This window comes from Pundamilia nyererei, unplaced genomic scaffold, assembly GCF_000239375.1.
Source record: "Pundamilia nyererei isolate P.nyererei 1_Seehausen unplaced genomic scaffold, PunNye1.0 scaffold00015, whole genome shotgun sequence".
Classification (NCBI taxonomy): Eukaryota; Metazoa; Chordata; class Actinopteri; order Cichliformes; family Cichlidae; genus Pundamilia; species Pundamilia nyererei.
The window spans coordinates 4203118-4218766 of record NW_005187416.1 but is presented as its reverse complement, the minus strand read 5'-3'; the positions used below and the strand labels follow the sequence as shown (position 1 = coordinate 4218766).

Here is a 15649-nt window from a genome sequence, read left to right as displayed (position 1 = left end):
CACAACATTTTAAAATCTCGAAATTGCCTTTTTTGTGTCTGTGTGTCACGCTTCCAAGAATTAAAGAGTTTTGTGCCAGGAGAAGGCAGAGAAGCAGCCATCTGTCATGGCCTTTGTCCAGTCCTCTGCTCAGTATCTGTGGTTGCAGCAAAGCTGTGGATAATGACTCTTGTTGGTAGCTGAGACTGTGTGGCAGAGCAGCTGGGCTCTTCTTTCAGGGAGGTCTCAGCGCCTCAGTCGCCGCCCTGAGAGCCTGGTCTTTAGCAGTGGAGCTGGAGCCCAGGGGACATTTGAGAAGAGTCAGAACTCCCAGTCGGCTTTTCTTAAACTCAGTTTTTGGGTTGATGGGGAAAAAAAAAGCTACAAACACTTTATTTTTAATGGCATTAAAATATTCTTCTACTTGTATTATGTCTGTACTCTTTACTCTCGCAAGTTGCTCATCTCTTAAATTGCATTTTTTTTAGAAGTAATAATTTATCCTTAAGGTTTATTTATCTATTACCTGTTCTCTTGCATATTGGTTTGACACCGAAGGAGATGCCCACGTCTACAGTTTTGTTGAATCTCAGGCAATTTTTGCTGGTGGTATTTACAGTGGTACAGTGCTCTGCCTTTAGAAAGTACAGTCTAATGCTTCTATGTGATGAAGCAGGACAGCTGGCGCAAGCTGACGTGCCCGTGAAGAGGAGGGAAGAAGTGGAGGTAGAGGAGGAGCAGGGGGTGAGGTGAAACAGGAAAGGCAGGTAATTGTGTCTCTTGGGGTTGAGGTGGATCTGCCTGTGATCTGACAGAACAGGAAAAGGAATTTATGAAAAAAAAAAAAAAAGCACAGAAAGGTTTCCTCTTCTCATGCTGAGCTACTGACTGCTCTCAGCAGGTGGAGAGGAAAGAGAAAAGAGAACTATTGACCCAAGGTGGTCTGATTCATCCTCCTCTGAGAATGAATGGGCAGTTCTGTTCTCATCACATACCGCACCGCTGGTAATACCAGCTTTCCTTCTACTTCAAACATTATCCCAGACACCAGATTTCTTTCTTTCTTTTTTGTCATGAAAATTCAGTTCCTCAAATGCAGGAAATCTTTCTGAAGCAAATACACGATTAAATTGCAAAATTCACTAACAGAAAGTATTCACGAATATTAGGTGATCTTGATCCTGACTTGATTCCTAGTCTGTGTGATGTCCATATTACGTCGACGTGTGACCAGAGTAGTGAATTTTCCAGCGCGTGTACGACTAGCTAGCGCGCATGAGGTTTGCCCATCTCCTCCTCCAGCTCTGTTCAGCCTGTGTTGGAGTCCTTCTATTGGAACTGAAGCAGGCTATTTCATTGGCCTGCGATTCTCCCAAAATCCAAAAAGTGGTCACCTTTCATTTACCATTTGAATCTTTGGTAAATGATCAGTTTCTTGGTCCTCCTCCTGATTAAAGCTGTTCCTCCTCGATTACTAGTTTCACAGTGTGTCTTTTGTTCTGTCTCCTTCTCCTCACCTGCCCCTCACCTCCAACGGGTCGTGGCAAATGGCTGTCTCTCCCTAAGCCTGGTTAAGGGAGTTTTTCCTTCCCGCTGTCACCAGGTGCTCATAGTGGGTCATGTTCTCCCCGTGTTAGCGTGGGTTCTCTCCGGGTACTCCTGCTTTCTCCTGTAGTCCAAAGACATGCAGTAGTAGGGTTCTGTTAATTGGTCATTCTAAATTGCCCATAGGTACGAATGGTTGTCTGTCTCTGTGTGTAAGCCCTTCGACAGACAGTCAACCTATCCAGGGTGTTCTGTCTTTCACCCTATGGTAGCTGGGATAGACTCCAGCCCACCCGCGACCCTGAAAAGGATACTCAAAAGAGAATGGATGGATATATGAAAATAAACATGGATTTACTAAAGTTAATTGTTACAATTTCATGTGCAGTAGCACTCAGCGGTCACTGCGGATGAGGCTTTTTTGTGGAACGGCGGCTGCAACTTCTGAACAAAGGTGTACGTGGATGCTGGGTTGGATCCAGGAGTGGCTGTGCTGGATATGAATAGAATCACTGAGAGTAAAATAAATTAGAAATTTTTGGAGGACATTTGATTAAGGACTACTTTCAGCTGCGGTCAAAATCCAGAATTGAATAGCTATGATCTTTGTGCAGCAAAAAGCAAAGTAATCAGATTTTGAGCTAATTTTGCCTGCAGTTTGATTGCAATCTTTGTGGGTTAGGAAAATCCATCAGGTGGACACAACAAACAGGAATTCAAACATCTGACTTTCCTCAAATTGTCTTTCTTTTAAAAAAATTTATTTTATTTTTATTTTATTTTTTTTTTACAGTCAGTAGGCAAGAAAATGAATTACAAAACGAGAGGAAGAGGGAAATACGGGACCAGTGCTTTTATTTTCTTCCGTCCTTTTCAGTCCTTTTAAGGTGGCACTATTACCTCAGCATTGTATCCGTACAAATAAAATACCAGTCTGAAAACATGTCAGTCGCCAGCTCACATGTGCAACCGATTCTGCCGTGGGTGTCACAGCAACCTTAGTAGAAAGACTGAATTCAACTTACATGAGGGGCAGTGTTTTGTTCAACTTTCTAGTTGGATTAAAAAAAAAAAAAAAAAAAAAAACTGTTCCGGCTTTCATGAATTAAAAAAACAACATCTGTGGTTCATCTGTGAAATCCCAAACCTCAAGCAGTCTCTGTACCCACGGATGGGAAAGAAATAATAAGACACAGAGCGGAAAAACAGAAATGAATGTAAGCCAGACATCTGTCTCCGAGTGACCACACATACACTACCTTTGATTCTTTTGCTCAGGCAGAAGCAGACCTACTGCTGCTTTTGTGAGCGTCTCTGGCATGTTGGAACTGTGTGGCTCTGATGTCCCTCAACAGCTGCTGAGAGTCTAAACCCACAGCACCAGCATCAGTCCCACTATCTGACCAAATAGCAGACATAATCTGCTGTTGGGCAGATTAGCAGAAGACCACATCAGCATGGAAATGAGGTTAGGCAGCCAGCGTTTCAGAGAGCCTCGCCATAATCTGAAAATCCCTCCATCGAGGTCACCAGGAGGAAAACCGATGGACCAGTGACTAGTTTCACTACCCTTTAAAATGCCCCCAATTCAGGTGATGCCCAGGCTGAATATATGCTATCCTTATTAATTTCCCTCATATCATTAAAACATGTGGACTTCTTTTTACGCAAGATGTTTGCATGTAGGTCATCAGTAGCCACTGGCACATTAAATCACATCATTGCTGTGGAAAATGCTCCTCTTTGAGTGGCTACAAGTCGTCATAGTTGCCCTGCCACATAACAGTTTGCCTTCATGTTGCAGCCTATGCTCTTTAGGTATACATTTTTCTCTTTGAGTAAACTGATGCTATTGTAGTATGTGAAAAATGTGCAAAACACCTCTCCCACGAGGCATCCTAACCCTGTGCCTGAAACACATCAACCCCTTTCCAGAACAGAGGAACGGCAGCTCTGTTCCCACCTCTAAGCGAGTGAGTTCCTCAGCATGCTTCAAAGGAATCAGAATTCTACCACATGTATCTACAATTGACTTCTTCCTGTCACTAACAACAGTCCATGGGCACAGGTGAGGGTAGGAGTGTAGATGCACCTGTAATCTGCAGCTTCAGCTTCACGCTCAGTTGTCTTTAACAAAAACAGATCGGTTCTACGATGGCCGAGGCTGCGCCGAGAGCTCTGTAAACCGTCTGATGTTTGGGAGGAGGAATACGGGGAGCAGTCTAGAGCTCAGTATTCAGAGGGAGACACCTTTTTAATAATGCGTGTCGCTCCAAGGAGACAAATTCGTCAATTTGGACAGACTGATATCACATTTTTAGGTAGATTAAGGAACGCGGCTTTGTCTCCATGTCTTATGCAAATACTCACACATTTGCTGCCTGATACTCTCGGTCTGTCTTTTATGAGTCTGTGTGCAAACACTGACTGACATGTGGCCTTTTGTCATCAGTTAAATAGACCACTAAAAGGCTACATTAAATTTAATGAGGGCTCATGGTGCCAGGTGACAGGAGTTACATCCCTGTGCTTTCAGCTCTCTCGCAGCTTTTCTTCTTCTCTTCCCTCTGCTTTCCTTTACAGCATTTGTTCCTGTTTGCGTTGCATTTAAGACGTTTTGGGGGCCTGTCAGTTAATATGAGAGTGCTGCATGGAGACAATGTGCCCTGTGAGGATCATGGTGTCACTCTTTCAGTGACTTATCAGGGTGTTTGGGCTGAGTCTTAAATATTGATGGAGCCGAAAAGTGCCCAGAGTGGAATGAGTTTGTGGCAGCGTGGATGCTTTGTGATGATGGTGATTAGCAGAAAGGAGGGAGGCAATACTCTGCTGTGGAGTACCGCAGAGACGCAGATGATCATGTCTGGTATCGCCTTAGTTTCCGTTCCCTTTGTGTGTTGCTCATGAATATTCATTGTCCGGCTGAGATGAAACTAAATTTAACTTTCACTATTGTCAAAAAGATGGTTTAAAGGTACTAAGGTCATAATAAAAGTAGTCATTTATATTACAATATTTTAAGGTGGTCGTTTCACATTGTTTAACAAATATACAAGGTAGGATATGAAAGTACTTTATACAAACTGTATGAAATGTACTGATGCTTGAGAGGGTCTAGACAAACTAATTTATAAACATTTTCTTCAGTAAAAAAAAAACCAAAAAAACCTCACAAAAGAATGAAGTCGTTAAAGGGTTTGTGTTCCGTGACAAACTCTTTGCTGCTTCTGGCTGCACGCCTGCCTTTTGATCAGCGGTTTTACATTTTCTTCAGCAGATTTAGCAGCTATTCAAACCAAAATCAGCCATGCATTAAAGCAGCACAGCTGGCTTTGTTGGGAGAGTCTTGCTTCAGGTACTTACGAAACATGAAATACAAAAGATTTAGCAGGTGTTCAAACCAAAATCGGGTTCTTGAATTTTAAGCTTTTTCACATCCTAAATTGCTGAACAGTAGTGTATCAGTAGTTTGTCTGGGTAGACCCGGAAGTTTGGAGTTCTGTGTCTATCCTGCGGTCGTCTGCCAGCTACTTCTCTTTGAAGCAAAGGAGCAGGGGCTGTATTTTAGGGTGAGGCTGGACATCTATCGCTAAGGCAAAAGAAACTTGTTCTGGATGCTTGTATCCAACACACCGTTCTTTACTACCCAATCTCATCACCAGAGCTGATGAAAATAGGTTAATTGATTGACGAATTAAAAGTTTGCTCTCGCTTGTCCACAGTGGGCCAGTGCATCCAAATGAACTCGTCAGGTAGGACCTATAGTGCTATACCTGGAATCGAAAACCCAGGCACTACGCCCTAGACTACGGGTGTCAAACTTGTGGCCCCGGCAAACGAAATAATTTCACGTCAGCCGGTATGTGTGAGCCAAATCTTCAGCCCTGCTAAGAATCCATACAGGCAAATGCGAGACTTTATTTTGATGGGCACATGTTGCAACCAATCACGTGCAAAGATGGACTGGGGTCAAGAAAGAAAGAAGGAAGGGGTGGGCAGATGTTCTGGGGAGCAGAGATGCAGAAATGTGTGCATGTAGCACAGAGTCACAGCTCAGTGTCTGAGTGTCTAAATGAGGTTCGCAGGCCCAACTGTGTGCTTGAAGCCATTTATAACCTAACTCGCCGTAAACAAGCAAGCAGAAATTTTGGACTTTTAACTGTATTTTAATAAGTTTTACAGCTTTTTCCTATGGATTAAAAACCTCCCTTGGCCATTCATACTACTCAAAGTAATGAAGCAATAAACAACTAAAGATTGAAACGTTTGTTTTTCACTTTCTACAATAGAAATGTCAGTTGTTTAAAAAAACAAAAAAAACCGACTACAGTTAAAAAAACAAAAAACGAAAAATGGGGGAAAAAAAAAAACCCTGACCAGGCTGGGCAACGAGCTACCAGAAGTTTCTTACAATTTGAGTTCAAAGAGTTGTCAGCTTTTTCTGTATCGCGTAGAAAATGCAGTTAAATGTAACTTCTTTACACTGAGAGACAGGGGAGTTTCACTGGTCTGGCCCACTTAAGATCGAAGTGGTCAGTATGGACTGATTCTTGTATAGCGCTCAGTGCTTTCTAAGTACATTCACACACACTCATACTCCGATGGATGCACCTGCTCTACCTCCTGAGCCGCCCCTTATTATGTGGCCGATGAGTTAAAATGAGTTTGACACCCCTGCTCTAGACCCTTCGTGGAGCTCTAACCTGTGTCTTTCGTAGCTGAGCCTTGAGCAGTGTTTCAGGTTCAACCTAAATAAATGACATAGATGCAACACCCTGGGTCACGATCCCTGCCATTGCAAAGTTGTAAATTAAACTACACAAATTTGGCACCCTCATTACAAAAAGTAATTTACCACAAACTTGTGTGATTGGACAATGCTGCATTCTTTCATGTGCCATTGAATTTGAGTTTGGCTTCATTAAAATTTGTCTGCTACTGTAAATCAGCTCTGGGGTTACTTGTAGAGCTTTAGGAAAATGTGTGAAATGTAATGAAATCCTGCTTAATCCTGTGAGGGCTAAATCCTTATTTATAACAGTCACTGTAACCTTAAACATAACTGGTGTTTTTGAAGAAGGGGGAAATAATTTTTGTAAGAATTGCAGATAGTTTGTATGTTTCAGAATGTTTCTCTTCCTCTAAGTCCAGTCTGAATAATGAGCACAGCATGTACTGATTATAACCTTGCAAGGAGCAGCAGTAACCAGTTGGTTGGTATGACACGCAGTGAAGTATTCAGGTCGAGTTGTTTTATTTTCCCGAAGTAACTGTAATACTCCATGCCTAGCTGTGCCACAATCCAGTTAACTAAGAAAATTCAAGTGGATTTTAAATGAATACACTCAGTTTATGGGGTTTTCTGGTGGCCCTCCTTACCTTCTTTTACTCATCCAGACCATGTGGGCATCACTGTTAACCATGGCCACCTTGAGCTGAATTAATCCTGTTTGCTTGTTGTGTAGAGAGAACTCTCTTTTATATCCTCTACCTGACTCTAACCAAACCTAACAGTTTAGTGCGACTCTGATGTGAAGGTTTTTGCATCTAGATATCAGCTTTATTAGTTAGTAGAGATGTTCACTTTTAACTGCTATTGTTCTTCACATTTCTGGCTTTTCAGTGACAAACTTGCAGGCTGCTTTTAGTGTGAAGCTCTTTTAGTCACTGTGTTGTTTTAACCTGCCACCCACAGCACAAAGTCTTAAAAACTTTGCAGACTTACTTTTTCTTTTCCTCTTTCATTACTCACATGTGGACAGTTGTTTTCATGCCCATCCTTTTTCCGTCTATTTCAATTACTTTCTTTCCTTTAACCACCCGCCCACGTCCTGCGTCCACAAAACTAAACATGTGCACACATTAGCTGAAAACTTCCCCCCTCTCCTTGTCTTGTTTTTCAAGGTCTTGTTGAGCAGCAGGAAAAACCCCAGAGGAATATTGTGGCGATGTGCGCTGAAATTTTAATCGGGAGGAAATGGGGCGGCACAGTACTGTTCCTTTATAGTATGAATTTGCACAGATGGACTCTTGCTGCTTGTCAGATCCATATGCGACACACTGAAGGTGTCTGCAACAGAAAGGGAATGAAGTAGTGAGATCATGGGGTCGGAAAAGGGAGACTATGAAAGGAAGGACGAGTAAATGGAGTGGAATCAGTTTAAAAACAAACAAAACTTATTTCATTTATCCACACAGTCTAGTCAGTCATCTTACAAATGGGCTGAAGGTTTTCTTCGGTTGACCTAAGAGGTTGAGTACTTCATAAAGGGATGATGTCTTGGAGCACACAAGTCTTCATTGGAAAAGTCAGAATTTAGATTGAATCGTGAGTTGATGCAGTTTTCTTCACACAATTTAATCTGCTCTAATCAATGTACAAAAGCTGTCCAGTACAGTTATTACAGCTATTAAAGTTACAGAGTATTCAAGTACAATTCAAGTTTACCATACTAAAATTGGAAGTCTAATTCAGGCACTGAGAATGTTTGCGCTGACATTTATCAACAGAAGCTATTACTGGCTGCCCCATTATTCTCAAGGGGTTGTTACAGCGGGCAGCTCCGCATGTCTGATTTACCAAATCAAATCAAACCTTTCCTTCTGCAACCCCAAAGGGATTTCTCTCTCTCTCATCCTGGGACTGAACCGCAGATTTTCTGCTTGTTAGCCAAATGTGTGAACCATTAAACTATGCAGCCATGCTACGTATCAAAGGAGGATATAGTAGTAGTTCCTGTATTTCAGGCAGCCCCAGTTGCCTAAGTATAAGGCCTCCCAACTCGGGGATTGCTGGTTTTTGAGCTTCGTGTGGTGTGTGAGAAGCATGGCAGGTTATTTACTTGGTTAACTGATAAAACATAAGCATTACAGGGTTAGCTGGTGGTTTGATATCCACTTTCTTCAGTCTGTATGTCACAGTCGATGAGGACCAGTGTATCGCAGTGTTGCATACAAATATTGCCTCTGACGTTAGTGCCAGTTTTGTGATACCACGCCAATGGCAGCATAGACTGGCATAGAATCTCTTTTAGTTTGGGGAGGGTGTTGGTGGAAAACTGGTATTTGAGTGGTCAAACAGACAATAAATAAGCTGTTCAAGGTTTTCCACCCCAAAGTTTACCAGCCAGTTTCTATGGTTTGCTTGTTTTGTAGTACTCATGGCCCCAAGCTAGAGCATGGCCCCTGGATGTGTAACTATAAATTCCTCTTTTGTCAGATTTGGTCATCTTCAACCGTCATATTTGTTACACCAGAAACGCGTTGTTAAGCTTGTGGGAATGTTTTGCCCCCAGATGGAGCAGAAAATTTCCCATACAAGGTCATACTGAGTAATGCATATATTAACTTGACAAAAATCTAAACCTAACATAACCCTTAAATTGTCAAAATGATCTCTGGGTCATAGGGGTGGGGGTCCTCACTTTGCAATAGGGGTGGGGGGGGGGAGTCTGTGCCTGAGTCTGAAGGCTTAATCAAAAAGATTAACCTAAAACGAAATCTTTGTGGTTATATACTGTCCATTAGTTTGTTATTCAGGGTCGTATTCCTCTAAGCCAGCAGTCTGTTTAATAATTCATAGTATTTCATGCAGTCAGTGGTGCCATTTGTATTTAAAGTGTTTCACTAATTGCCTCCTCCCATCGAGCTAATTATTTCTCCATTGTGCTGTGATCCTGTAATTCACAATGCAGAGTCACTGAAAGTCACTCAGCGTGTAGAATGACTAAGTGCAAGAAGAAACAGCCTCCACCTTTGTATGCTGAGCTTGTGTGTGTGTGTGTGTGTGTGTGTGTGTGTGTGTGTGTGTGTGTGTGTGTGTGTGTGTGTGTGTGTCAGGGCATTGATATTCTCCTCACAGGGTTGTCAAGCATGAAATAGAAGAGTACACTTTCTGTGGATAAACTCTCAGCAGAGCATTGTTAGATAGTGAGAGCTGATGCTCTGGAGAAATCTCTTAGCTGACACAGATACTGACGGGGTGAGGTAAAAAAGACTGAGTGTGCTGCTCTGTTGTGTAAACGACTTATGTTGGTTTTTCACATTTTATCTCATTAACAACAAAAAAGGTGTCTTTTACCATCCTCCTGACCATTTCTGTGTGCGAGGTGGCTGAGCCTTTGCAGGTTTGGCGTGGGAGGTTGTGCGCTGGTTTGGAACAGAAATGTCTAGCACTTGAGATTCAGCTTCAGTCAACTGGACAATCAATGATTATGTGACTTTGCCGTTTTTACTCTTCAATCAATCTCCAATTTTCACTGCACTTCCACATTACTAACCGCTGGCAAACGTTATTTTTGGTGCACATCCAAATTGATCCCCAATCACTGGATTAGCAGATGTTTTAGAGACGTGCTATTCTTCTCTTAGTCAGTCACAACTCTCTGTTCATCCTTGTTACCACATTCATCTAAGGGCCTCCCCATGCCTGTCGCCTAGTGCCGGGCAAACGGCACCTTACGAGAAAGCTGACGCCAAATTTACATCACATCCCCTGTCGCAAGCCGCCATTTTTGCTGATCGTGCACGTTTCAACTGACTTTTACTGAAATGAAGAGATGAGTCTACAGTCATGTCTCTTTTATATATATCAGTCCAGAAGCTCAGCGATTCTACAGGTGGAGGTGCTGCAATAGTTTGAAAAGATGGTATCACTCTGTATTTCTTTTGTTTCTGTTTTTGTTTTTGCTTCCACTTTTTTTTCATATTCACCTTCTTGTACCAATCCTGATGTGGAGGTTTTGTCTGAGTGATTTAGTTCTTTACACAGCATTACAAGCTTGGCCCAGAAAAGAACCACTTCTTTTGGGCTACCAGCAACCATTTGATGTGGTTTGCGTGTCTGGCCTAGGTGCCACCTGGATACCTCCTTGGTGAAGTGTTTTCGGCATGTCCTACTACTTACTGGGTCAGTTAATGCGTTTCACCTAAGCATTTACTTCATTGATACACAGTCTACGATGTGGCACTTATTTCCAAAGAATTACTAAAATAGGAGGAACTTGAGGAGCAAAGTTAAACCAAGATACCAACTTGCAAGCGTGCATAAGAAGCAGCTGGTTGTGACTGAAGCTAGAAGTTCTCTTACATTGCTTGCTTAATAGCTTCAAGCTGAAATTGGTTGAACATGTTGTGAATGATTGTTATAAATCAGGAAGTTCTGGAAGCTCTTCCCTACTTAAAATATCCTTTTGCCGTACAGTTGTAAGACACACTGGAGTACAAAATATGAACATCTGTGGAAATGTGTGCTGTATGTCCACATGGCAGCCAATATACTGTTCACTGGTTAATCCAGCCATCAGAGCAGAGCAAATGCAGATGTGTCTGTGTGTATGACGGTGCTCATAACCATCCCTCTGTCCAATTCTGTTTTTTCCATCAGGGAGTGAATCGTGCGGGGAAGGGCGCTCAGCTGGGACGCAACAGTGTGCGGCGAAAAGACTGGCATGACTATGAAGCAATCAAAAGAGACGCATCTCGATCTGGTTTGTCAAAATCTCTTTTTACAACTCCTGAAAAAATGAAACTTAATGAAGAAAGATGCTTTTGGATTTGCACACACACATCCAGAGCGTTGCTCTCCTGGTATCCAGCAAGGGTGTAAATCTGTGCTTTGGATACATTACTGGTGCCATAAATACTGTTTATATCTTCTACAATCATCACTGATTGGATTTAATTTTCTGTTCAGGGAAAACAGCTTTTACACACTGAGTGTAAATTAGTCCAAATGGGTTTATCTCCTGAAATGAGCCGTTAAAGGCTAAAAGTTATTTTCCACTCTTCTTTCCTTTTGGAGGGAAACGTGGGTAATTTCTGCTTAATGAAACATGCATGTCTGTAGATGATTAGAGTTGTTTTTTGTTCTCCACAGGACCATACTTCTTTTAATGAATCCCCAAAATATGGTGATGTAATATTATCCTGTGTGGCTTTTTCTTTTGTCGTTTTGTTCTCAAACATTAATCTCAGATTTATATATCCAGAGACAAACTAATATATTTTAGATTAGTTTTGACTTCAGCTTCTAGGTCTAAAAGGTGGAGCTTTCTAAGCATGAGAAGGGGGCGACTCCTGTGGGTCCAAAAGAGAGAGTGTGTGTGTGTGTGTGTGAAAACAGACCCAGACTTCTTTGCTCTTAACATTTCCTGATGAGGTCATGGACTCAATTGCTAATTTGAAGTGTTCTTAAATAAAACACAGCATTCATTTGAGTAAATTAGTATTACAGTGAATATAATTTTAATTCCAGTTATAATTCTGTAATTCTAGTTAAGTTCTTTTCTTTATCTTGTGCACGCCTCTCTTCCTGTAGTGATGCAGTCACTAAAAGCCCAAATTCACTTACTGTTTAATTTCTCCCCTCTTGTTGAATTTCTGTGAAGAGAATGACGTGTGAGATTTGCTTGCTCACTTTTGGTCTGTATAGATTGAAGTTTTTGTGATGAAATGTTGTTCATTTGTAGGTAACGGTGAACAGGGGAAGCCGTTCCCCCTGACTGATGCTGACCGGGTCGATCAAGCCTACAGAGAAAACGGCTTCAACATTTACGTCAGCGACCGCATCTCCCTGAACCGCTCTGTTCCTGACATCCGCCATCCAAAGTGAGTTATGTGTGTTTTTGGTAGAACACCAAAAAACTTGTCACTTTAAAGTCTTATTCATATGTTTAAAGATAAATCTGCAGAGTCTCTAGCGTCACTCTGTATATGAGACTGCACACTACTGGCCCGTGTAGTAAAACACTCAAAATTTTACTACACGAGCTGCCATTTGATTAGCAGTAGAGTTTTTACAGAGGTAGACTTCATGAGTCAGTGAATAACTGAGTGTTGTTCAGTGCTGTTCCAACAGGCTTATGTTGGGGATTTTTATCACATCTCAATCTGCCATATCAGTCATTTCTATTGAGTGTGAGGTGGGCACCAGATGAAAAGAAAAAGAGAAAACACTTCTTAAAATTTCTAGCGAAGTGGCCAGTAGCCTCAGGCAAAACTGCCATTTTCTACAAAAAATACATCTCTGTTGGTGTGAGCATTTTCATCATAGAGGCAAAAATGGGCCACACAGGACCAAGGGTCTGCAGGTTTTCATTCCAGCCAAAGACTGCAGCAGGTTATTTTACAGATTGGCATTCCATCAACCGGAGAGGAAAAAAATGAATCACCTGCTGCAGTCCTTTAGCTGGATTGAAAACCTGCTGGCTCTCAGCTCTTTGTGTAAGATACATGTTGTGCAAGGCTAATATTTGAAATCAGTGATTCAGATAAGCTTTCTGCTCAACAAGATGCTGATTTACACTAATTAATAGTGAAGGTCAGTGGAAATGTTTCTTTTTTTTTTTTTGCCTTGAAAAGGACGGGAAAGGCGTTCATAATGTTTAGGTTTAAGCAAAAAACTGTGTATTCCGGTGCTTTACAGAATAGAACACAGGCATACTCGCACAAACACAATCAATGTGTTCATTGCTGTTTAGCTGAGAGTACGGATGTCAAACATGAGGCCTTGGGAGTAGCCAGCAGGCTGGCTTTTGGCTTGAAAGAAAAAACAGTGAAACTTGCAGTGAAATATATTTTAAAATGAAATGCATTGCTGTTACCAGCATGGCTATGTTCAGACAGTAAGACTATACAGGAGTGAAAATGTATGGAAAGTCCACACATCCTCACAGGAAGCTGGCAGCAATGTGGTGACCACAGGCCATAGAACCAAAAGAAACAAAAAACAACTTAACTTTGGACCTACTTTAAGCTTGGGCAGAGTGATTCAAGCAACTACTGATGAGAGTGAAGGATGCTGCTGATTGACATTAGAGGGATACAAATAACCGCTAAACTGGTGTGCAGTTGTAAGGAAAGTAAATGTAATTAATGTGGAGACATTATGATGCAATTACATTTATTTTACAGAGACATCAGGCTGTTCTTCATATTTGTAGGATGCACTTGTAGTTCTTTAGAGAGGGCATTTTATTCTGTTCTTTTCTTCCTTCCTTTTGATGTTTGGTTTTACTACCTCAGGGATCGATTCGGGCTGTATGTGGCCCATGAACTAAAATAAGTGTGACACCTCTGGCTTAGAGCTAGCATATAGTTGGTACATTCGCTGTTTGGGTCAGATAAGGAGGTCAAATTCCTACCAATGATTAACTGTGTCTGAAGACAACTTTAGGCTTAAACACTACATTTGGTTTAGTTTGAATGTCCAAAAAGAGCCTTGATATGTCCGTCCGTAACGTCATCTGACTGGTTGTGTTACTTGAACAAAGAAAAATCGACTCTAAAGTTCAGACCTGATGAAATTCCACAGCAATAAAAGAGGAAAAATGTTGTAAAGCTGTTTAACCAGAGTGAAAGTTTAATGAGTTTGGAATGGGTACTTTTTCTGCAGTATATGGTAAATGGCCTGTATTTGTATAGCGCTTTACTCAGTCCCTAAGGACCCCAAAGCACTTTACACTGCATTGTATAGTAGTGTATAAGTGTGTATATATAAATATTATGCTATTTAGCAACTTCAAAATCCAAATGGTTAAATAACCTTCTTTTAATGCACTGTTTAAAAAGTCTCTTTAGTCTAATTTATTTTTAAACATAACAATTTTTAACAAATTGAAATCTTTTGATTAAGTGACAAATGTTCACTTAGATCCACAAGTTTGATGTTTGACACTCACCAACAACTGCATTATGTTCACGTTATTTTCATTTTACAATGACCAGAGCTTAACTGTATCTGTGCTGAAATGGACGTATTCATCAACCCAGCAATCCACAGGTTCCATACAGGCATCATCCAACTCTCCTGACACGTGCAGACATGATAAAAGTAGTCAAAACTGAGAAAATTGTCACAGAAACTCAAGAAGCTTAAATTAATTTAATTTCTGAATACATTAACACTACTTATTGAACTTAAAGAGTAGGTGCATTTGGGTTTAGCGTGTGGTCAAAATCTGCTATGGAGGCTTGAAAGAGTTTAGTGATTTCTAGAGGAAAAAATGCAAAATGTCCAAAGTGAAGCAAATACCGATTTCAATGTAAAGCAGAAAGCCATTATTAGACACCAGGACAATTCTGCCCTAACCAAAACCTACTTGGTAATGTTTGCACCTTTATTATCCAGGCTGGCTTTGGTCCAACTCATTACGACGAGCACTGTTTCGAACAATTGCTCCGATTATCAACCTGACCAGCCTATTAACAGGAGAGAGTTGGCTTTACACACAGAAGTGGATAATGCACCATGTGTCGCCCATGTACTTGTAAACCATGTTCTTGATAGTAATTAACAGTGTCATTGATGTCCCCCTGTGTGCAAGGTGTTAGGAAGTGACAGAACATGTGTGCCGCGTTGTACGGGAGCAGCTTTCCGTCTGGCTGCTGTGGGGCTGCGAATGTTTTTCAACCAGGATTTTCTTGGGAGGAGAATGAGTGCAGAGGATGGGGAAAGTGGAAAGTCTGGCTCTTTTTGATTGGTCACAGTGAAGCAACAGGGAAGCTTAATAAACGAGACAAACTCAAAAACCCTTTATGACCCCCATTTCCTGCCATGGTTATTGAACTGGATGGAATGAATAACATATTGATGATTTTGCTAATCTGTGGCCAAGAGGCCATTAGAGTCCAATGGGATTATCTCCTTTGGAGTTTAAATAAATGTCTGGCTTTACTGTTGGAGTCTGCAGAAAGCTCGTGGAATAAAAATGGTGTGAAAACAATTTTGTTCTGTGGGAACATGAATGTGCATAGCAAACGCCACCCATCAGTTCTCATGTTTCTAGTTAAAGGAGGGGTTAATTTGTAGAAGCATTCAGAAGGCAGATTTTATGAGCAAGAAGTGTAATGTGTTAACTTCATTGATTGGAGGTCATTTTAATCAATTCTGTCATCTTTGTTTGATTACTCCGAGATGGAAGATGATCCCAAAGGCAAAGCTTTGCTCAAACTTCTAATAAAGCCAAATTCTGCAATTCCTGAAATGGCCACTTGAGGCTCTCTTCAAAAGCAGGTCTATTCCCGTAAACATCCATGGAAAATGCCGCAGCTTTGCAGCAGAAATGAATGCCTTACTAGCCTGGTACAAAAGGCGGTTATATCTCGGTTGCTAGTTCAACATCTT

The 15649-nt window shown here is 41.3% G+C and overlaps 1 protein-coding gene across 1 annotated transcript in view; it reads left to right on the top strand.

Annotated features, from left to right (window-relative positions):
* Window positions 1-15649, top strand: part of galnt10 (UDP-N-acetyl-alpha-D-galactosamine:polypeptide N-acetylgalactosaminyltransferase 10 (GalNAc-T10)) — a 119510-nt gene that overhangs the window by 20564 nt on the left and 83297 nt on the right. The window contains exons 2-3 of the mRNA XM_005725442.1: window positions 10910-11012; window positions 11994-12132. Coding sequence (XP_005725499.1) covers window positions 10910-11012; window positions 11994-12132 — 242 coding nt within the window. The remainder of the gene's footprint in view (window positions 1-10909; window positions 11013-11993; window positions 12133-15649) is intronic.